Here is a 22,794-nt window from a genome sequence, read left to right as displayed (position 1 = left end):
GAAACACTTAGGCTTTCGGACCTCACTTCCATCCTCAGCACCTTCCTTTCCGGCCTGAGGAGGAGATCCCAGGGCATTCCCTGCTATCTCTTCTTGTCCCTGGCTACTTGCCTTCCTTTCACCCTCCCACCTTCTATCCTTCTTAGGTTTGTGGGGGTGATGGAAAAAGTGTTTGGACTTGTAAACAAGCTCGTCAGTAATCTCAGCTGCCTGTCTGGCTGTTGAAACCTTGTGGTTCTCTACATGTGTTCTTACTAACGGAGGACCTGAATTTTTAAATTCTTCCAGGAGAATTATTTTGCTAAGGGTCTCATACCTGGCCTCTACCTTTAGTGCTCACATTCAATGATCAAAATTAATTTGCTTTACCCTCTGAAATTCTATATAAGTCTGTTCAGACAATCTCCAGAGGTTCTGAAACTTCTGCCCATAAGCTTCAGGGACTAACTCAAAAGCAGTGAGAATAGCCTTTTTAGCCATCTCATAATCTGCAGAAGCCTCCTCAGAAAGAATGGCATAAACTCCATGAGCTCTGCCCATCAACCTGCTTTGCTTCAGCCATTTCATCTGTCTAGCTATCTTTTCAAAAGAAATGAAAAATGCCTCTATGTCCCTTTCCTCAACTTTGGGAGGGCCTGTACAAATTTAAGTAGCTCTCCACTGGTTCCTGAGTTGGAGTCAGATCTTGCCCCATGAGAATTTTTATTGGTGCCAAGGCCATCTTTTTTTTTAGTTCTATCTTTTTTAATTGGAATATCCTTTCTTGCTCCCTTTCTTCACTTTTTCTTCTGCTGCTCTGTTTGGTCCCTTTTAAATTCTAGTTCAAGATTTCTTATTTATTTTTCTCTTTCAAGTTCAAGTTTTTTCATTTCTTTTTCTTGTTCAAGCTGCTTCACCTGTAACTGAATTCTAGCTTATTCAACTGAACTATCATCTGGATTGCTTTTTCCTTTTTCCAATTTCAAATGCTGTGCTATTACCTCAATTATGTCTGCTTTCTTAGTCCCTGATTTTAATTCTAACACCAACTTTTCTGCCAATTCCTTTAGCCTAGCCTTGATTAAGTTTTCAAATCACTCAGGGATAAATCCTCCCTCCCCAGAAAGGTCGTAGCAACTGACAAAGCCGTTCTGGTAGTGTAAACTTTACTCTAATACACAAGAAACCTGGTGTTTTCCTTTCCCCTTTTCAGTTATTGTTACCCCACTTACAATTGCACCTCGTTGGCTTTGGGTTATCCTGTACAGAGCCCCCAGTTATATGCTATGACTGAGGTGGGAGAAGTGCACTGTCTTTCTCTATTATTATTTCAGAATAAAATACACCAACCAGGTTTCTTTAATAAACAACAAAATTATTAATTTATTATAAACTTATTCAATAAATATGCAAAGTCATTTGGTGGTACAGAACTTGAGTATTGCTGAAAGCAGACATTTTGTTCAAGCTTTTCGTCTTGCACTCACCAAGACAATTCGCAAAATTACCAATGTAAGGGAAAGTAACAAATTTATACTGTATGAGAAGTGAATGCTGATTCGTTGGCAAGTGGACTCTGATTGGTACAAGCATTGCCATCAAGAATGCACCAGTTTATGGTGACTGACAGTTAACTGCCAAGCTTTATTTGAAATTTCAACCAGGTAGCTTGATTCTGATTGGTCGAGGCATTGCCCTGAGGCATGAACCAACGAATGGCTGTCAGTTATTTTGTTTAGCTGAAACGGGTGCAATGCAATGTGTGTACATGATCTTTCTGTCTGCAAAGAACAGGGCCCTGTGAAGTAATATATGTAGCTTCTAGTACGCGCAAATGCGCCACACTGCAAGCCTGACTGACAATTTTAAATTGGTTGTCAGTGTAATTCTTAGCACACTGAGGATTATTTAGCAAATGTTGTCCAATCATGCAATCACATCTAATGTTGGACACTGTTATACGTTTTGCAAGCACGGGCTGGTTGGGTACAGTCTGTATATTGCCCATTGTGAACAGCGGAAGGGACATGTTGTTTGATACGATCTGCCAGTCTTTGGGATGTATGGCTTTACCTAGCATCATACTGGCATTGAGATTCATATATCACATTACTCATTTGTGTGATAGGTAGCATCCTGTTAGTAGCGAACATTACACGTGTTGCTACTGCCTAGTAGCAGCGTGAAACAGCTAGCTTCACCTGTTGCTCAAATTTTTGGGATACATTACCCTTCCAGGGTAATCTGAGGTAGACTGAGCACTTTTCAGGGCTGAAAATGACAGCCTTAGGCCCGTTCATAAGTTTGTGCGATATACAGTGAGAAATGATCTGATCAGGGTAGCCATTGTCGTGCAGGATGTCTTTGATTCACCCTATTTCAGCATCAAGCTTGCATGGTGAGCAAATGGCTCGGGCCCTATTTACGAGGTTGCCGATAATGCCAATCTTATAGCACGTAGAACTGTAAGAATCCCAATGCATGTATTGACCAGTGAAGGTAGGCTCGTGGTAGAGAACCCCCCTAGCAGATTTCTCAACTAATATGTCAAGGAAAGGGAGCTCATTTGACTGCTCCATTTCAAAGGTGATACAAAATATCTCTCTTTTCAGCAATACTAAAGATGCAAAACTTTTAACACACAGTCTGAAATATGACAGTACATATATATATATTCCCTTCTAAATACCTAACACACACCAGTTAAAGGAAAAATAAAGAAATTTTCTCTGTAGATATCTTCTTAGAAAAAAGACAAAAAAAGTCCTTTGGCGAAATACCTGGTAACTCTTGAAGGAAAAGGAGAAGATTTGGAATGATGTCAGTTGTCCCTTTATTCTGGTGTCCCGAATACATGTAGACGGCTGTCACTGGGATCTTTCTGTAGCAGTTCTTTTCAGGCGGCAATGAGGATTAATTTGGCAGGCTTTCCAGGAGAAATGTGGCATCAGGGGTTTCAGCTATCACACTGGATTCACAGGGTTTCAAAGAAAGATGGAGAAAAGAGATGAACTGATGTCTTCTCTCTCAGCAGGCTGACCTCCAACTGACTCAAAACAATATTCAAAATGAAACCAACTCTTGACCACAGTAAATCTTGGCATGTCACTTGTCTGTAAACAACTCCCATAGTCAGAAGGCAGCTGCTGTTTACTTAGCTGAAGACATGTGACATCCAATAAATTAAAGGCAAAATACTGCAGATACTGTAAATCTGAAATAAAAACAAGAGTTAACGTTTCAGGTCAGTGACCCTTCATCAGACCTGAAACCCTGACATCCAGTAAATGTTGTTTTAAACAGAAAGCGCAAGTCCTTCCAATAACCTTTTTTAAAAAAAAAACAAAGTCCAGCATCTATGGAATCATTTCAGTCCCAAATGAATGCATCTCCGCAATCTTCAACCACAAGTCTTCAAATAATACTTAAAAAAAGAAGCACTTTCATAACAATAGTGATTGATTGTTTCTTAAGATGGATTGAAGTTAAAAGATTGTACTCAACAACAACCGAATCTGTTATTAGAGCTTCACAGGAGATCTTTGCAATGCATGGTATTCCTGACAAGGTTGTGTCAAACAATGGACCACAGTTTGCAAATGAATACTTCACAATTTGCAAGGAAGTGGGGCTTTTAGCATCTCACAAGTTCCCCTCATTACCCTCAATTGAATTGTGAAGCAGGTGGAGGAGTATGAACTATTAAATCGTTGTAGAAGAAGAACGAAGATTTTCCAACTACTCTATTGAATTATCAGTCTACTCCATTGTTATGTGGACTTTCACCTTCAGAGCTGTTGATGGAGAGGAAGGTAAAAACTCAACTTCTTATTCTACCCAGAAAACTACTTCCGAGGCTGGTCGTACAAGACTACAAAAAAGTTCAAGACAGAGAGAATTCTTACAGGAACCAACAAACTCGCAATTACAATAAGAGATTTTGTACCAGAAACCTAACAATGTTAAAGGATGGAGAGAAGGTATGGATATGAGATCGAGGATGTGAAGGTAGAGTCATCCAGAGAGATGAAGTTCATCTGAGATCTTACGTAGTACACACTTCCGAGGGTACTATACACTGAAATAGGAGAAACCTTATCCCTATTCCTCAAACACAACAACCAGTCATATATCAGAAGGATTCGGATAATGATCAAGAAACACAGGACAACAGGATACTGTAAACATTGGTCAAAGCCATCCAAATCACCAAAAAAGACTTTCAAGAAAGACTACTGATCTTCCAAGTCCAACAAGAACACAATCAGGGAGAGTCGTGAAGCCTCCTGATAGACTGAATCTGTGATGTCAGAGACTTGGGAGAAGATGGGGTCGTATGTAAGGTCAAAATGAATGAATGTATATATATCAAAAATATATCTAGACAAAAACCTGGGGGAGATGTAGTTTAAGGGTCTGAAACGGTTATTGTTTGAGACAGTGAGAGTAACCCCTCCCGCTGTAGTGATGATGATGTAATAGTCACATGGGTATTAGGCTTGGAAGAAGCTAGAAGCATCATGAGAGGTGCTAGCAGGACATACTTTAAGAGAGTGTAAATAGTTATGTATATAAAATAAACAAGCTGCTATTTAGCCATACAAAGACTCCGAGACATCTGTAAACAACACTCGAACTACACTGACAACAATATACAACAGACACTATGGCTTGAAATTGTTGAACTCAATGTTGAGTCTGGAAGGCTTCAAAATGCTAACTGAGCTTGCATTGAGCTTCATTGGAACACAGCAGTAGGCTGAGGACTGAGATGTCAGTGTGAGAGCAAGGTGGAGAATTAAAATGGCAGGCGACCGGAAGCTCGGGATCATGCTTACGGACTGAATGGAGGTGTTCCGCAAAGTGGTTACCAAATCTGCATTTGATCTCCCCAATGTAGAGGCGATTGCATTGTGAATAGTGAATACAGTATACTAAATTGAAAGAAGAATAAGTAAATCACTATTTCACCTGGAAGGAGTATTTGGAGCCTTGGATGGTGAGAAGAGAGGATGTAAAAGGGCAGTTGTTGCATCTCCTGCGCTTACATGGAAAGGTGCATGGGAAGGGGATGGGGTGTTGGGGGTGATGGAGGAGTGGACCGGGGTGTTGCGGAGGGAATAGTCCCTTTGGAATACTGATGGGGGAAGAGATGATGTGTTTGGTGTTGGCATTATGCTGGAGGTAGCGGAAATGGCGGAGGATGATCCTTTGAATGTGGAGACTGGTGGGGTGGAAAGTGAGTAGTGTTCTGGGAGGGAGGGGAAGGGATGAGAGCAGAATGCGGGAAATGGGTCGGACACAGTCGAGGACCCTGGGAGGAAATCCTCGGTTGAAAAAGGAAGGCATCGCAGAAGCGCAGATGTGGAAGATTGCATCATCAGATCAGGTGTGATGGAGACAGAGGAACTGGGAGAATGGAATGGAATCCTTACAGGAAGCAGGGTGTGTCATTAAGGTAGCTGTGGGAGTCAATGGACTTATAGTGAATATTTGTTGATAGCCTATCCCCAGAAATGGAGACAGAGAAGTCGTGGAAAGGAAGGAAAGTGTCAGAGATGGACCATGTGAAGGTGAGAGAAGGGTGGAAATTGGAAGCAAAGTTGATGAAGTTTTCTAGTTCAGGGCAAGAGCAGAAAAAGTCACCAATACAGTCATCAATGGAATGGAAAAAGAGGTGAGGGAGGGGACCTGAGTAGGACTGGAACAAGGAGTGTTCCACATATCCCTCAAAAAGGCAGGCATAGCTGGGACCCATGTGGGTTCTATAATCCAACACTTCTTAGGATACATTGTCTGTTAACATGGGCCCCCTGTGATCACAGGATAATACAAGATGAACAACTCTATAACCTGCTCCATCAACATCAGAGGCAGTCACGTTTCTCTCACAAACAGCTGGAGACCTGGCTGCTTTAAAGTGAGCAGTTGCAACGCAACTCTTTTTTTCCCCTCCCTTTTCTGTTTGTTTGCCATGAAGCAGTTTAAAGAAGGTGTGAAACTTATTTTAGTTTGTGCCTCGGGGGTAGACTCAGCAAATAGATAAAGGACCATGGAAGATAAGTTGGACATGAATTATATTGTGATGTCAAATCAAAGGCATGAATAATCCAAACTCCACTATCAATATGTTATCCAGTGGTCATCCACTGGCCAAAGACATTCTTAATTAGTACAAGCCTGAAAATCCACCGTGTTATGCCTGGATCACATGGACCAGTGCTCTTCAGTGCATCCTGCTGATGATAGTGCGACTGCACAAATTGTACAATCAAGATTGTAATACATTCAAAATGCAAACGATAAAGAGATAAAGTATGCCGACAATGTTAAATGAGTCAAGAGGTTTAGATATATGACATACATGCTTGAGTTATTTAGGAGCCTCGGGGTCACAAATGTGGTATCTGCAAAGTCCTCTTTGTAGACCAGCATGAAATTAACTACCAAAAAGGGACATTATTTTCATGAAAATAGTTTGACAGAGCATCATTACATTACTTATTCATGGCATCATTTTTTTAAAAGAAATTACCTCTGCCTCATCTCCCTTCCCAAGAAAAGCTACTTTTTTTTAGCAATGATCATCATTTTATGTCCTCACTTTTCTCTCCAGTTTGAGATTTGCTCTCTCCATGCCACATTTCATTACCCAGCTCAGAGGATTAGCAGGCAATGGCCTACCAATTTATGTCAATGTCTTGTCATGCAGGCCCCCACCTGCCAAGAATGAGGCATATTGATTTTGTCATATGAACATTGATTTTAAACTTGCTGGGAAGAAGAGAATGCCTGTTACAAGGTCTGCCAGACACTTAGCTGAAAAACATTTGCATACTAACAGACAGTTCTTGTGGAGACAAAAGGACCATTCCCTGACACATTCAACCCACAATGGATTTTGATCACCAGACATTGACGGTATAAGGAAGAGCATTCCAGAGATTGCTAAGGTGATACAATCGACAAAAGCCAGAACTGGTTAAACAAGCTGGTCACATGACTAACTGGCTGGTCCAGGGTTTTTTGAGCTAACCACGGAGTTTTTGAACTCAAAGACTGTTTGCTTTTGGAGTGAGAAGACCTCTCCTGTCTGCTGCCATCTCTTTCTCACAAGCCTCTGGACCCACTGAGGACACATGAACTTCAAGAGAGAAAAGTCTCCTACATCGAACAATGTTTAAGAAGAATACTGGGCCCCAATGAAAAGCAAGACCTACCTACAATCAAGGACTTTACAATGAGCTCGAAGAACAGTAACCAAAACCATCTTCAGATATTGCCTTCAGCTTTTCCACTTTATTTCTTCTGCTCTTTTCTGTCTCTTTCTGCATGGGCACGTCATGTAAGCGTAGGCGTTAACCGAATTAGAGTTTAAGTTTAATAAAGTTAACCTTTTTTCTTTAAACCTAAGAAAACCTGTTTGGCTAATTTCTTTGCCTTATAATTGGAAGTTAATGAACAAGGATTCACTAAGGGGGAGCTAAAAAAAATGGTGTGTTTAAAAATGACACCCTGTTACGGTAAGACCAGGTGAAGGTTGACAGGGAATCCTAGACCCCTTTCTCACCTGGTCGTTACAGTCTGTATTTAATTGGCTGCTGGATGGTACACAAGAATGATGTGGGTTATTTACTCTCCAATTCTCACATAGCATTCGTAGCCAAATTCATGAACTTATGGATACCACATTACATTGTATTGGAGTAAAATTGATTTTGTTTAATTACTGTAATATATCTTATGATTATCTTAATATGTAATCTGAACGAATATTATAGTCTTTGACTGTAAACTTTATGAAAATTTACCATAACTTCTTCAGTTTTAATACTGTATAATTCTTGGGTGCTGGAGGCTTGCTATTTTAGTTGAGTAAATGGCTGTGGCTTGAAATGCAAAAGCAAAAGATTTTCACCTTAAGCTTATAGGTGAGCCATCCTTAAAATAGCCATGGCTTTTAATCACCACTGATTAATTGAACTGATAGATGGGTTGTCGTCTTGGTAATTGATGGCTGTATTGTTGAAGTACATGAGCTGCGACGAATGCTGGAGCACAAGGATAAAGTATCGTGGCTGCAACTGATGAAGGTTACCTGAGCTCAAATCAGCCTGAAAATCTCTTCAGAGTGCAAGAATGGAACTGACCTGGTACTGATTACATTTTTGGTTGAGATATTTTGATAAATGGCTGTCTGAATTTCTGTTCTCATGTGGACATGTGCTCATTCCTGCAGGGAATACATTCTTCAATCGAATTCTTTATGCATGATATTTGCAAGTGAATCTTACTTAGTAGGTGTTTGGAAACATAATGATGTATGAAAAGCAGAATGAAAGAGCTTTCAAGTTGCCAGGCACCACGAGCAGCAGTTTTCTTCACTGGGTTATAGACAATCAATAATAACGTCACTGCTGCTTCTACTCATCCCGTAACATCCACTATCAATGGAAATGAGCTGAGATGCAGCAGTCCTTGAACTCAGAGAGGACATTCACATCATGGAAGTCATTTGATCTGCAATTAGCTGGAGGAGCTCCCGGACCAATTCATTATTTTTAACTATAGTTAACTCTTTTGTTATATTGGGGTAGATTTTCTCCTTGAGCGGACTTTGGGTAGCTGGCTAATGGAATGCTAGCTGCCCATTAGTCCTGGTAGGAGGCCTGGTCCATTTTGAGGGCCATATCCTATAATTGTACTACATTAGAAAGCAGAATTGTGAAGATATGCTAAATTTGTATACTATTGATTTAATTATCTCCTTTCTGAGAGCCTTCGAATAATTTTATTGTTAGCACTCCAATTGAGGCTTTTGCACAGCATATGTAAAAGCAAAATACTTCGGATACTGGAAATCCAAAATAAAAGCAGAAAGTGCTGGAAATACTCAGCAGGTCTGGCAGCATCTGTAGAGAGAGAAGCAGTGATAAGTTTTCAGTTCTGTGACCTTTCATCAGAACTGGACATCCAATCAGATTGGATGTCCAATCTCTCTATACGTCTCACCCCCACCAAGATGGTCTGAGGGCTCACCGCTTCTTTCTTGAACAGAGGCCCAACTAGTCCCCATCCACCACCACCCTCTTCCGCCTGGCTGAGCTTTTTCTCACATTGAACAATTTCTCCTTCAACTCAACTTACTTCCTCTAAATTAAAGGTGCTGCTGTGGGTACCCGCATGGGTCCTAGTTATGCCTGTCTTTTTCTGGGGTATGTCGAACACCCCTTGTTCCAGTCCTACTCAGAACTCCTGCCGCTACATTGATGACTGTATCAGTGCCGTTTCCTGCTCTCGCTCCAAACTAGAAAACATCATCAGCTTTGCTTCCAATTTCCACCCTTTTCTCACCCTTACATGGTTCATTTCTGACACTTCCCTTCCCTTCCTCAACTTCTCTGTCTCCGTCTCTTGGGATAGGCTGTCCACTAGTATTTATTATAAGCCCACTGACTCCCACAGCTATCTCAACTACACTTCCTCACACCATGCCTCCTGTAAGGACTCTATTCCATTCTCTGAGTTTCTCTGTCTCCAACGCATTTGTTTTGATGATGCAACCTTCCACAACAGTACTTCCTTTTTCTTCAACCGAGGATTCCCCTGCACTGTGGTTGACAGGGCCCTTGACCGTGTCCAACCCATTTCCCACACTTCTGCCCTTACCCTCCCTCCCAGAACCACGACAGGGTTCCCCTTGTCCTCACTTTCCACTTCACCAGCCTCTACATCCAAAGGATCATCCCCTGCCATTTCCGCCACCTCCAGCGTGATGCCACCACCAAACACATCTTCCCCTCCCCTCCCCTCCCCTGTCAGCATTCTGAAGGGATCGTTCCCTCTGCGACACCCTGGTCCGCCCCCAACATCTCGTCCCCTTCCCACAGCACCTTCACATACAATCTCAGGAGGTGTAATACCTGCCCTTTTACCTCCGCTCTTCTCACCATCCAAGGCCCCAAACACTCCTTCCAGGTGAAGCAGCAATTTTCTTGTACTTCTTTCAATTTAGTATACTGTATTCGCTGCTCACAATGTGGTCGCTTCTACATTGGGAAGATTGGGTGACTGCTTAGCAGAACATTTCTGCTCAGTTGCAAGCATGACCCCGAGCTTTTGGTCGCCAGTTATTTTAATTCACCTCCCTGCTGTCATGCCCACACTTTTGTCCTTGGCTGCTTTTGTGCAGCATTGTTGGCACCAATTGCACCAGTGGAGCAGTGCAATGACTGCACTAAAGTTTCCTCTCTAGCTCATCCAAATAATTGTTCAAAGCTGCTAATTATTCAAAACCTTTTAATTTGGTGCTTAACTCCTGATGCTTCACTCCCTCCGTCACCGGTGCACCATAGCTGCAGTGTGTACCATCTACAAGATGCACTGCAGCAACTCGCCAAGGTTTCTTCAACAGCACCTTCCAAACCTGCGACCTCTACCAACTAGAAGAACAAGGGCAGCAGATGCAGGGGAACACCACCACCTGCAAGTTCCACACCAAGTTACACATCGTCCTGTCTTGGAAATAAATTGTTGTTCCTTCTTCATCATTGGGTAAACATTATGGAAATCCCTCCCTAACAGCACTATGTGTGTTACTGCACCCCACAGACTGCAGTGGTTCAGGAAGGTGGCTTACCATTTTATCAAGGGTAATTAGGGATAGGTAGTAAAAACTCGCCTTGCCAGGGTGACCCACACCCATGAACAAATAAAAAAACTCCATAAGCAGGATGACTACCTCCCTCCTCTTTATTATGTCAATGGTTGCAACATGAATCACAACTGCTTCTTTCCCCTCCCTTTCCTAGTTCCTTTCCAGGTGCTTTGAGATATCCCTTACCCTAGCACCTGGTAGGCAACACAACCACCTGCACTTTCAATTGCGATTGCAGAGGACACCCTCTATCCTCCTAATTATCTCATTACAGCAGACTTCCAGCAGTTGTGCTGAGGCCACAAGGTGGAGGTTGCTGGGGGGCTGGTGGGGGCACCTTGTAGGATTAATAGTGTTCGGAAACTTCATTATAAGAATGGCGGTGTGGGTAAATACTTGAGTGAGAAATTAATTCAAGGCAATTATTATGTTGGGAATTTAATTCCTCACCTTTATCACCTTCGGTGTGGTTTAATAGCAGCTTCTGAGTCTGTACTGTCAGTATATCATTGCTATCAAAGTTGACTGAATGGTTTCAGTAGTCTTTAATGTGGAATTAAGGGTGGAATTAAGGGAATGATGAAGGATGTAACAAGGACTGTTAATGAAGAGGGACTTTGTGTAAGTTTTCAAGGTAGGGGAATGAGCAGGTCACTGGAATCGCTGAGCCATTAACTCACCTCTCACATTATGAAAGTATTCCATTTCCCTGTCATTTCCTGATTCGTTGATCCTCTCTGTCCTCTATGCCACCATCTTAAATATTCTTAAATTGAAAATGTGAATTCCTCATTGCCTCTGTTCAGGATCCCTCACTAGTTCTTCTACCAATGGCATTTCTCTTATCACCCCTGTTCTTGCATCTTGTGTGCAAAGAGTGAGAAGAATTATTGATGGGAATTCAACAAAGTAAGTTAGTACTGAAAGCCAAAAAAGCAGGAAAGCTGAAAACAAAAGTATTAAAGAAGAGCAATAGTAGTGAGTAATAGGCTGCAAAGATGAATATAAACTGGATTGTGAGAATGCAAATGCAATTGCCACTGCCATTTGTGCATTTTGCAAAACAGGTTTGGATGTGCATAATCACAAAATTGCCAGTATAATTATAGGGTTAAGTGCTGATTTGATTCCAAAATACAATGAAGTCAAATGTTGTGAGATCCCCTCAAGAGGTCCATGACAAACTGCTTTACACTAAGTATAACTCCAGTCCTAATTGTTTTTATTACAGGGTATATTCTTGGTCTGTTTATTTAGCAGGACAATCCAAAATATACTACTGTGCAATTATGTGTCTGCTACATTCATTGATAATATTTAGTTAATGGTACAGCTTTTAGCAGTCAAGACTTCTTGGTTTAAAGCTAATGATATATAGTAAATATTTAAAATGCTAGGGATAGATTTAGCGCTTTCGGCGGAATTGGGAAATTGCATCCAAAATGCGCTTGAAATTGTGCTGGTTAGGTTGCTGTTCAGATTTCTACAAAAAATTATTTGCATAGTTAAAAAGTAAATCTTCCATGAACGAGCACAATTGGGCAGCAAAATTAAATGTAATTTTTTTTTCCATTAAAAAGTATTCCTTGATGTATTTAAGACTACTGACCTGATGCAATTTTATTAATACAGCTGAACAATGGTTTATCACCAAAAATAAGCATTTTTAACAAGGTTGTCCAGTCCTCCACGTGTGTATAACCTGACTTAAAATCACTGAAAATGACTTAAAAAAACACTGAACAAATTAATAGTTTCTTTGGCATACACTAGTCAGTTTCTTAGTAAATTAAATAGAATTTGATGTGAAAAAAACTTAACATGTTTCCTCGTGTGTCGCGCCTAAGAAAAGCCTTTGAAGAGCCTTCCATAACTAGCGCAATAGGTGGAATCTTGCAATTATGAGCTGAAGGCATGCCCAGTTTGTGGGTGGAGCCTGATTTGGGTAAATTGAATCTTGAACCAGCATTGAAGATTGGGGTAAACACAAACGTAAGTGGTTTTGCGTGTAACTCACATTTAAAATTCCCCAATCTTTTGCACTGCTTCAGCCGACTCCACCCAGATTGCACTGATATTACTGGCAGAGATGAATAGAAACTCTATTGCCTCCACTGTGTTTATTGTATCTCAAGAATATAATGTAATAAATAACATTAATAACATTTTGTGTGGGGTTAATTATTTCTGGAGATGCTGTATATTTCTCTACGTCCAAAATATTTGTTAGTAGCGTAGTTTTCTTAGATTGTTACATTAGCACTATTTAAGATGTCTGATATTTTATGCTATAATGTGAAGCAAAAACAAATGTGTATCTGCCCCCGCTGGCTAAAATGTGATGCTATTATTTTGTTATGGTCATGTGCTTCTTGTGTTTTCTGCATGGCTTTAATTGAATTGATTATTCATAATGAACTTATTTTGTTTTCAGTATGAATACTTCAATGCTGTTTTAATAAATGAAAAGGACGAAAATGGCAACTATGTGGAACTTGGGAAGGAATTTATTTTGGAACCCAATGAACATTTTAATAATTTGCCTGTCAACATCAGCTTAAGTGATGTCCAGATACCAACGAACAAGTACAACAAAGGTATTTCACAATTGTATATTGTTTCTCTTCGCTTTGCTTTTGCTAACACATGTATTTTATATTGGTTAGATGATTAACATTAGAAAGATTTAATTGCATTCAGCCATAGGTTTAAAACTAACTGCTTTGTGTTTCAAACAGAAAGACGTATATAAACCAATAACAGTGTTCAAGTTTAAGTTCTTTAAATTTACTCACAATTCATAGTGGCAGCCAATTGGACAGCAATCTCCAGAATGTGGGCAGTTTTGAGTAATTACATTGTATTCATGCATTAAATCTTCAATTTCTCTATGATACAGTTGTAGATTTATTTCTTGGTTAACATGCTACAATCATGCTACAACAGATAATCCTCATGAGTATACGTCATCATGCATACAGCAATGTCTGCAATAAACAGTAATATAATCCCCTGTTCACCCCATATCTGATATAATAAACCATATTAATAATACACTGGAATGATTTCAAGGAAGTAGTGTATTCTCTGGCTTTGTGTTTCTTATATTTAAATGATGGTTCTTAATTGCTGAAGATTGTCTGACATAGTTCATGATGTCATGTAAATTAAATTACTGCCTTGTAATCACATTCAGACATTCATCAGTCTGTATTTGATTTGGGAAAGAAAGATTATATGGAATATATTATGTGTGACTTAAAATCATTTTGTTTTTATTTATCAAATCACTGATTTTTGAAAAGTGTAGTATTCAGATATTTAGTTTGTCAAAACTCTTGGTTCATTGTGAATTAAATAGTTATATCACAGCTGCAAATGATAATTTCACTGCCTGGCAATGTGATAGTTCCCTGTAGTGAATTGTCACTTAATGTTCTGATTTGCAAGGAACGTTATGAAACATAGAAGAAATCACCCATGAAATGAATAGAATATTGCACCATTGAGAGAGTGCTACAGACATTCTTTCACTCAAGTGAAATACCATTTAACTTGCTTATTTTTTTTTGGCATTTGTGACTTATAGTTCCTTTTTCAGTCATGCAAAAAAACATGGTATTATAGTATTCTTCACCTTGACCATATTTAAATTATAGGCAAAAATTACCTTAATAGAGGTTATCTACTGCATAATCCATTCTAAAAGAATTTCATTTTAATAGTACCATTAACTTGCAAAGTAGTTATGATGAAGATTTCTAATATCTATCTTTTAACTGCTCGTGGGCCATAGATGAGTTCGCTTGTCAAGGCACAGTCACACTGCCTGTTGTATGGATGAGTTAACACAATCTACAGTAGCACTTCCTTTTTTTTTTAAATCACATTCTCAGCAAATTTTAAAACATGTCAAACACAAGGGGTGGAATTCTCTTCTGAAAATGGCAATTGATACTAGCTCAATTGCAAATTTTAATTCTGAGATTGATAGATTTTAGTTATCCAAAGGTATTATGGAATATGGAGCAAAGACGGGTATCAGGAGTGAGGTCGCATATTGATCTCATTGAATGGTAGAGCAGGCTGGAGGGGCTAAATGGTCTACTTCTGTTTTTCCTATATTCCTTTCTATATACCCATGATAAGGGTTGATCTTGTGCCTTTATCAAAACTTACAATTCTGCCACTTTATTGGCCTTTCAAACTGATTTACAGCTACAACAATGCAATTTTACCCATCCCTGAAAACAGGCCCAAGTTTATTAAAAATGTTCAAGAATCTGCTCCTGACACTCAGCTATCCAAAGCAACCCCTTCTGGTACATTGGCATACATGGAAAGCCAACTGACATTTTCTTTCTCTGAAAGTGCATTAACAGAGTAGCAGGATATGTTAAATTGTTGTCATATTCAAGTTGATCCATTTTGCTTCCGAATTGCTATAAATTGGTGGGCCCCTAAATTTTCTTGGACATTCTAATAGGCACCTGATGGAACCAACTGACAAATAGCAGACTGGGCCTGTGGTATGATAAATGGGCAGGTGTCGTGTTATCACTTATACAACAGCTTAGATTTTCTTGTCAAAATAATGCCGCAACGTCAAGCAATGGACTGATGCACAGCTGAATTCAAGTTGCTGTCCAAATGGTACCACTTCACCGTTAGCTTCATGAAAACGACACCTTACTGTCTGCCTCACCATTGAGATGCATTGAATGGCTTGAAGTTGCTGTGTTTGCGCAGTTGATGCAAACTATAAACTCACCAGAGCAAGTTAGGTGTTGTCCATTGTAGTTTAAGTACCCTCTTAGTGATGTGATAAGTGTTAATTATTGCCAAACAAGCTGTCTGGCACTGAATGCTAAATATTACAAGTGTGGAATCTCTCTCCTTCAGGTTTTAATATTTGGAGATTTTTTTAAAAGTAATTTTTGTTATTACTTGTCATTTCTGTTTCATTTTTCTTTGTATCCAATCCTTCTTTCCCTCTCTTTATCTTTCTGTATCTGATTTTACTTTGTATTTACCAACTCTAATTTACACTTCTTTCTCTGTCCCTGAGCTGTTAATTTCACAATCCTTCTATCTGATTGGTTAAGGAGATACACAGTTGCTTGCCCTGTTCACTCAGGTCCCGGATGCCCTGTTTCTCTCCCAGTGACATTAGCAGCTTGTGCTTTCAGCTACATGCCATGCAAAAAATTGTAGAACCTATATGGCAAAAGATGACAGTTTTGAAGATATGGAGGTTGGTGAGAAATGGGCTGGTGTGTGAGTGGCAGTGTGTGGACTTAGATGTGGGTGGCGGACTGCTTGAAAAACTGAATTTTATCAGATGAAGGTTGGGAGGCTGACATGAGAGTATTAAAGATGTCTAATTAGTAGATTAGTACATTCGTAAGGGAGGATCTCAGATCAGAAGAACAAAATGTGGAATCTGTTTGGGTGGAGCTACGAAACAGCAAGAGGCATCAAACATTGGTAGGAATTGTTTATAGGCCACCAAACAGTAGTGGAACTGTGGGGCACGGCATTAAGCAAGAAATTCGAGAAGCGTGTAGCATGGGTAATACAGTAATTATGGATGACGTCAATCTGCATATAGACTGGGTAAACCTAATGAGCACTAACGGTGTGGAGGATGAGTTTCTGGAGTGTGTTAGGGATGGTTTTCCAGAGCATTATGTTGATGAACTGACTCGAGAACAGGCTATTTTCGATCTAATATTATGTAATGAGAAAGGGCTAATTAATAATCTTGTTGTAAACGAACCTTTAGGGATGAGTGATCATAATATGATAGAATTTTACATTATGTTTGAAAGTGAGGTAGTTCAATCTGAAGCCAAGGTGTTAAATTTGAACAAAGGAAATTATGAAGGTAGGAGGGGCAAATTGGCTGAGGTGGATTGGATAAATACATCAAAAGGTATGACAGTACATAGTGTCATGCAGACCTGCCAAGAATGAGGCATATTAATTTTGTCATATGCACATTGATTTGGAAACTGTTGCTGAAATGAGAAAAGGACTTGTTTTAAAAAAATTACCAGGCCCTTGGCTGGAAAGACATTTGCATATTAACAGACAGTGCTTGTGAAGACAAAGGGGTTATTTCCTTTATTCAATATAACCCACAATGGACTTTGAGCACCAGACATTGAAGGTGACGGAGCTCAAATTTCAGGATGACTGCTGGGATGGGCGAATCCACAAACATCCAGCTGGTCACGTGACTAGCCTGTTTGCTAACCTGGTTTTTCTGAACAAAGTGATTCCTGACAACGCAGCAGCCCACTGATGTCATCAGAGTGCGCCAAGCTGGGCACATGTACAGCTACTTCTAGCCAGGACTAAGTGGCACATGAGTGGGATTACGCCAACGCATATCTGTGCCTGCTCCATCTTCGCACATGTATGATAAGGCGTCATCGAGTATCCAGCCCCCCACTCGGCTGGAGGAAGTGGTTGAATGGGCAACTTTGAGGCTGGAGCTCGCTCCCTGTCACTGACTCCCACCCCCTGGTCTCTCTCCCCCCTCAGCAACTCGCTCCAGGCCTCAAAGTTTCCTCCTTTCAGTCGCTCGCCCCAGACCTCACTGTTCCCCCCTACTCCCTGGGCAATTGTTCCCCACTCGCGCAACCCCGCTCTCTGGTCGCGTGGTCCCGCTTCCCCCACCAACCCCCCAGCTGCGAGCTTCCCTCTTCCCGGTGACTCGCTCCTACATCACCCATTGTGGCCCACCTGGCTTCTTCGGGCGGCGTCTGGTGATTGATGAAACGCGGGAGCGAGTGGCCAAGAGGAGGGAAGTGGTGTGGTCTGTAACTAACGGCCGGGTGGGGGGGATGGAGAAGAAGTGTGGAGCAAGCAGCCAGAGGGCCGGAGAATGGGGTGGCATGAGCGGGGAACAATCAGCCAGGGAAGTGCGGGGAAGCAGTGAGGTCTGGAGCCAGCGGCTGAGAGGGGGGAAGCAGCCGGTGGGGAGGAGGGGGAGAAAGCGACTTGCCGAGGTGGGGGAGCGACCAGTGGGGTGGGAGCTAGTACTGCGTATGGGTGAAATCAGTCCTGGCCAGCTATATAAACAAATCACAATAACGAATTGGCAGCACATTATATACTCTGCCTGAATTTCTTTTCCATTGATCGGGTTTCCAATTCACTATCTTCCAATGGAAATTCAATCATAAGTTCCTTTTGTATTTAATAGGATTACTGGAATATTAAATGGATCTGAAGATTACAGTTAATATCTAATAACTACATCGTAGCATATTACTGGGCTTCCATCCAACTTAATGTAAGGTTAGTTTGCTAGAACGATCTAGCCATTAGCATTTCCTGTGATAAATTGAGCAGCGCCATCTTTAATCCTGGCAGCTGCCTGAATGTCGCAAACACTGACGTTCCAGTTGAAGAGCCTGCATTTGCACATGTGCAAGTACTGTGCAACCTAGTGATTGCATTGTCAGCAAACGCAGCCTTTTCTGAACCGTACAAACAGATTGAACTGCAGAACGCTCCTGGACTAAAGAAGATCTCTCCTGTCTGTCTGTTCCCATCTCTTTCTCACAAGCCTCTGGACCCACTGAGGACACATGAACTTCAAGAGAGAAAGATCTCCTACATCGAACAAGGTTTAAGAAGAATACTGGGCCCCAACGAAAAGCAAGACCTACCTACAATCAAGAACTCTACAGCAAGCTCGAAGAACAGTAACCAAAACCATCTTCAGATATTGCCTTCAGCTTTTGCACTTTATTTCTTATGCTCTTCAGCACAGTGGTCTAGTGGTTAGCACCACAGCCTCACAGCTCCAGCGACCCGGGTTCAGTTCTGGGTACTGCCTGTGCGGAGTTTGCAAGTTCTCCCTGTGACCGCGTGGGTTTCCGCTGGGTGCTCCAGTTTCCTCCCACAGCCAAAGACTTGCAGGTTGATTGGTAAATTGGCCATTATAAATTGTCCCTAGTGTAGGTAGGTGGTAGGAAAATTGAGGGAAGGTGAGGATGTGGTCGGGAATATGGGAATAATGTAGGATTAGTATAACTGGGTGGTTGTTGGTTGGCACAAACTCGGTGGGCCAAAGGGCCTGTTTCAGTGCTGTATCTCTCTATGACTCTTTTCTGTCTCTATCTGCATGTGTGTATCGCATATGCATGCGAGATTGGGCGCGTCGTGTATCCGTAGGCGTTAACCAAATTAGAGTTTAAATTTAATAAAGTTCAACCTTTTTCTTTAAACCTAAGAAAACCTGTTTGGCTAGTTTCTTTGCCTTATAATTGGAAGTTAGTGAACAATGATTCACTAAGGGGGAGCAAAAAAAAAGGTGTGTTTAAAATTAAACCCTGTTATGGTAAGACCAGGTGAAACAGAGAGGTCAATTACCAGGAGGCACAGATTTAAGGTGATTGGTAGAAGGATTAGAGGGGACATGAGGAAAAGCTTTTTCACCTGGAGGGTGAAGGGTGTCTGGAATTCGCTGCCCGGATTGGTGGTGGAAGCAGAAACCCTCAATTCATTTAAAAGGTGCCTGGACATGCACCTGAAGTGCTGTAACCTGCAGGCTACAGACCAGGCCCTGGAAGGTGGGATTAGAATGGGCGGCTAGCTTTTTCAGCCAGCGCAGACACGATGGGCCGAATGGCCTCTTTCTGTGCTGTAACCTTTCAATGGTTCTAAGGCTGAGAGGGAACCCTATCTCTTTCTCACCGGGTCATAAGAATAGGCAATACATAGGTTACATTCCTTCAAGGCACAAAAAAAACCCAAAAGTAAAGGTCGTCAACTGTGGATAACAAAGGAAGTTAAAGATTGTATAAGATTAAAAGAAAAGGCTGATAAAGTTGCCAGGAATAGTAGTAAACCTGAGGATTGGGAGGATTTTAGAATACAGCAAAGGAGGACGAAGAAACTGAGAAATAAAAGGGGAATTGAATATGAATGTAAACTAGCAAAAAACATAAAAACTGATTGTAAAAGCTTCTATAGGTACATAAAAAGGAAATGACTGGCTAAGACAAATGTGGGTCCATTACAGACAGAGTCAGGAGAATTTATAATGGGGAATAGAGAAATGGCAGAGAAGCTAAATGATTACTTTGTATCTGTCTTCACTGAGGAAGATACAAGAAATCTCCCAGAATTAGATATCCAAGTGATTAGGGGGAATGAGGAATTGAAGGAAATGAGTATTAGTAAGAAGGTTGTATTGGAGAAATTATGGGGCTGAAGGTTGATAAGTCCCCAGGACCTGATATTCTACATCTCAGAGTTTTGAAAGAGGTAGCTATGGAGATAGTGGATGCATTGGTGATCATCTTCCAAAATTCTATAGATTCTGGAGCGGTTCCTGCAGATTGTAAGGTCACAAATGTCACACCTCTGTTTAAGAAGGGAGGGAGAGAGAAAACAGGGAATTACAGACCTGTTAGGTTTACATCAGTCGTTGGGAAAATGCTAGAATTTATTCTAAAGGATGTGATAAATGGACACTTGGATAATAATGATCTGATTAGGCAATGTCAACATGGACTTCTGAATAGGAAATCTTGTTTGATGAACCTGTTGGAATTTTTTGAGGATGTTACTAACAGAGTGATAAAGGGAAGTCGGTGGAGTTGTTACGACCGACCACTCCACTCAAAGCCCCCAATCAAAATATACGGTTCTGATTGTGGTAAGAGAAACGCACTGTTAATTCAGTCCTGTCCCTCCACAGATCGCCTAGCATATCATCTTAAACTTTCCAAATTAAAGAAAGACCCAGCCAAATTGTATCATCTATTAACCCCCGAATGAAGCTAACCAAACCAGGTGTCTTTAAATCAACAAATTAACTGTTTAATTAGAAAAACTAAATTCTTAAACACTACAAAGATATAAACAGCATTTAAAATAGAAAAATTAGAATCCTTGCAAATTTACGCTCCTGCCGGAGGTGAAAAAGTCCAAGGATGCTTAAAGACCTCACAGCCGTCCAATGGGGAGAAAGAAGATTCTTCAACAGTATAACAGTCCGTAGCTAATTCCAGCAGTAAGTGATGCTTTCCTTCTCCAGTGATAGCCAATTTAGATCAACAACTCGCAACCACTTTCAATAGAATCAATCTTTAGAATTTTTGAGGGATAAAAGAGTGTCACAGTCTAACTTCCCTTCCTTCAGTTTAAATTATTATAGATCTCTGGTTTGGCTTGACTTTTTTTTAGAATTTTGAGAGAATAATAAACAAACAGACTAAATTCTCTTTCTTCAGTTTAAATGGGCTGAGAGCCCTTCTTTCAGGTGCTAACACACAGCAGTCTGTCGGTGTCCTCTCTTAGAACAGTCTGTTTGCAATATAAGCCAGTTCAAAATTAAATTGTAACAAGTGTATCTCTCGATGCTCAGTCCGAGTGGCTGTATCCATGGCAATGAGAATGCATTCTTTGCCTCAGTCTTTAGAGCTTGCTGCCTTAAAGCAGTACAGCTATTTTTCCAGCCTTAAAGACACACTGCATTCATCCAGAAAAAAAAACTACTGGATCATAACAACAAGGTATATTTGGATTTTCAGAAGGCCTTTGATAAAGTCCCCCACAGGAAGTTGGTTAGCAAAGTTAAAGCACATGGGATAGGAGATAATATATTGGCATGGATTAAGGTTTGGTTAACAGGCAGAAAACAGAGAGTATAGGAATAAACGGCTCATTCTCAAGTTGGCAGGCTGTGACTAGAGGGGTGCCGCAGGGATCAGTGATTGGGCTCCAGCTGTTCACAATATATATCAATGATGTGGATGTGGGGACCAAATGTACTATTTCCAAGTTCGCGGCTGACAGAAAACTAGGTGGGAATGTGTGTTGTGAGGAAGATGCAAAGCGGCTTCAAGGGGATTTGGACAGAGTTAGTGAGTGGGAAGGAACGTGGCAGATGGAATATAATGTGGAAAAGGTTATCCACTTTGGTAGGAGGACCAGATGTGCAGAGTATTTATTAAATGGTAAGAGATTAGAAAGTGTAGATGTACAAAGGGAACTGGGTGTCCTTGTCAATAAGTCACTGATAGCTAACATGCAGGTGCACCAAGCAATTAAGAAGGCTAATGGTATGTTAGTCTTTATTGCAAGAGGATTTGAGTACAGGAGTCATGAATTCTTGCTTCAATTGTATAGAACCTTGGTTAGACTGCACCTTGTGCAGTTTTGGTCCCCTTACCTTAGGAAGGATATTATTGCCATAGAGGGAGTGCAACGAAGATTCACCAGACTTGTTACCAGGATGGCGGGACTGTCCTATGAAGCTAGATTGGGGAAACTGGGCCTGTATTCTCTAGAGTTTCGTAGAATGAGAGGTGATCTCATTGAAACTTACAAAATACTTAAAGGGATAGTCAGGGTAGATGCAGGTAAGATGTTTCCCCTGGTTGGGGAGTCTAGAACCAGGGGACACAATTTCAAAATAAGTGGGAAGCCACTTAGGACAGAGATGAGGAAAAATTTCTTTACTCAGAGGGTTGTGACCCTTTGGAATTCTCTACCCCAGAGGGCTGTGGAAGCTCAATCATTGAGTATGTTTAAAGCAGAGATTGACAGATTTCTAAATACAAATGACATAAGTGGGTATGAGGATAGTGTGGAAAAAAGCCATTGAAGCGGATGATCAGCTACAAAAATGGAGTTGAGATCTGGGGCAGATCAGCCATGATCTTATTGAATGGCTGGGCAGGCTTGAAGGGCCAAATGGTCTACTCCTGCTCCTATGTTCCCATATTCCTAAGTCGATAACACATTCAATTCTAATGGGTAAATATGGAAGTTCCCTTAAAAGAAGAGTTAAAGTTCCAAGTTCTTCTGATTGATGGTATAAATCTAGAATTAATGGCATGAATTTGAGCCAGTTCTAGTAAATAATACCTGCCATCCATGAATTGTAATCTGTTGCTGCATGGTACAGGAATAATAATCTTCAGTCAGCATCCATCACGCCCTGTTGGATTTAGGCCATGCTTTATCATGTTCTGGGGAAACTACATGGTAGATAATGACTTTTCAGTCATGTTTTGAGACTTCAGACAGAGCAGAATCTTGGGCCCTGGGCACCAGAACATGCAGGGCGCTTCTACACCATCCACATAACAACCTCGATCCATTAAAACTTGAACCCAGTATTTGAGTCA

The 22,794-nt window shown here is 40.9% G+C and overlaps 1 protein-coding gene across 1 annotated transcript in view; it reads left to right on the top strand.

Annotated features, from left to right (window-relative positions):
- cacna2d3a (calcium channel, voltage-dependent, alpha 2/delta subunit 3a) overlaps nucleotides 1-22,794 on the top strand; it is a 705,663-nt gene that overhangs the window by 85,516 nt on the left and 597,353 nt on the right. The window contains exon 2 of the mRNA XM_068052271.1: nucleotides 13,071-13,233. Coding sequence (XP_067908372.1) covers nucleotides 13,071-13,233 — 163 coding nt within the window. The remainder of the gene's footprint in view (nucleotides 1-13,070; nucleotides 13,234-22,794) is intronic.

This window comes from Heterodontus francisci, chromosome 19, assembly GCF_036365525.1.
Source record: "Heterodontus francisci isolate sHetFra1 chromosome 19, sHetFra1.hap1, whole genome shotgun sequence".
NCBI lineage: Eukaryota > Metazoa > Chordata > Chondrichthyes > Heterodontiformes > Heterodontidae > Heterodontus > Heterodontus francisci.
Note: the sequence above shows the minus strand (reverse complement) of the source record. Positions and strands in the feature narration are given on the sequence as shown.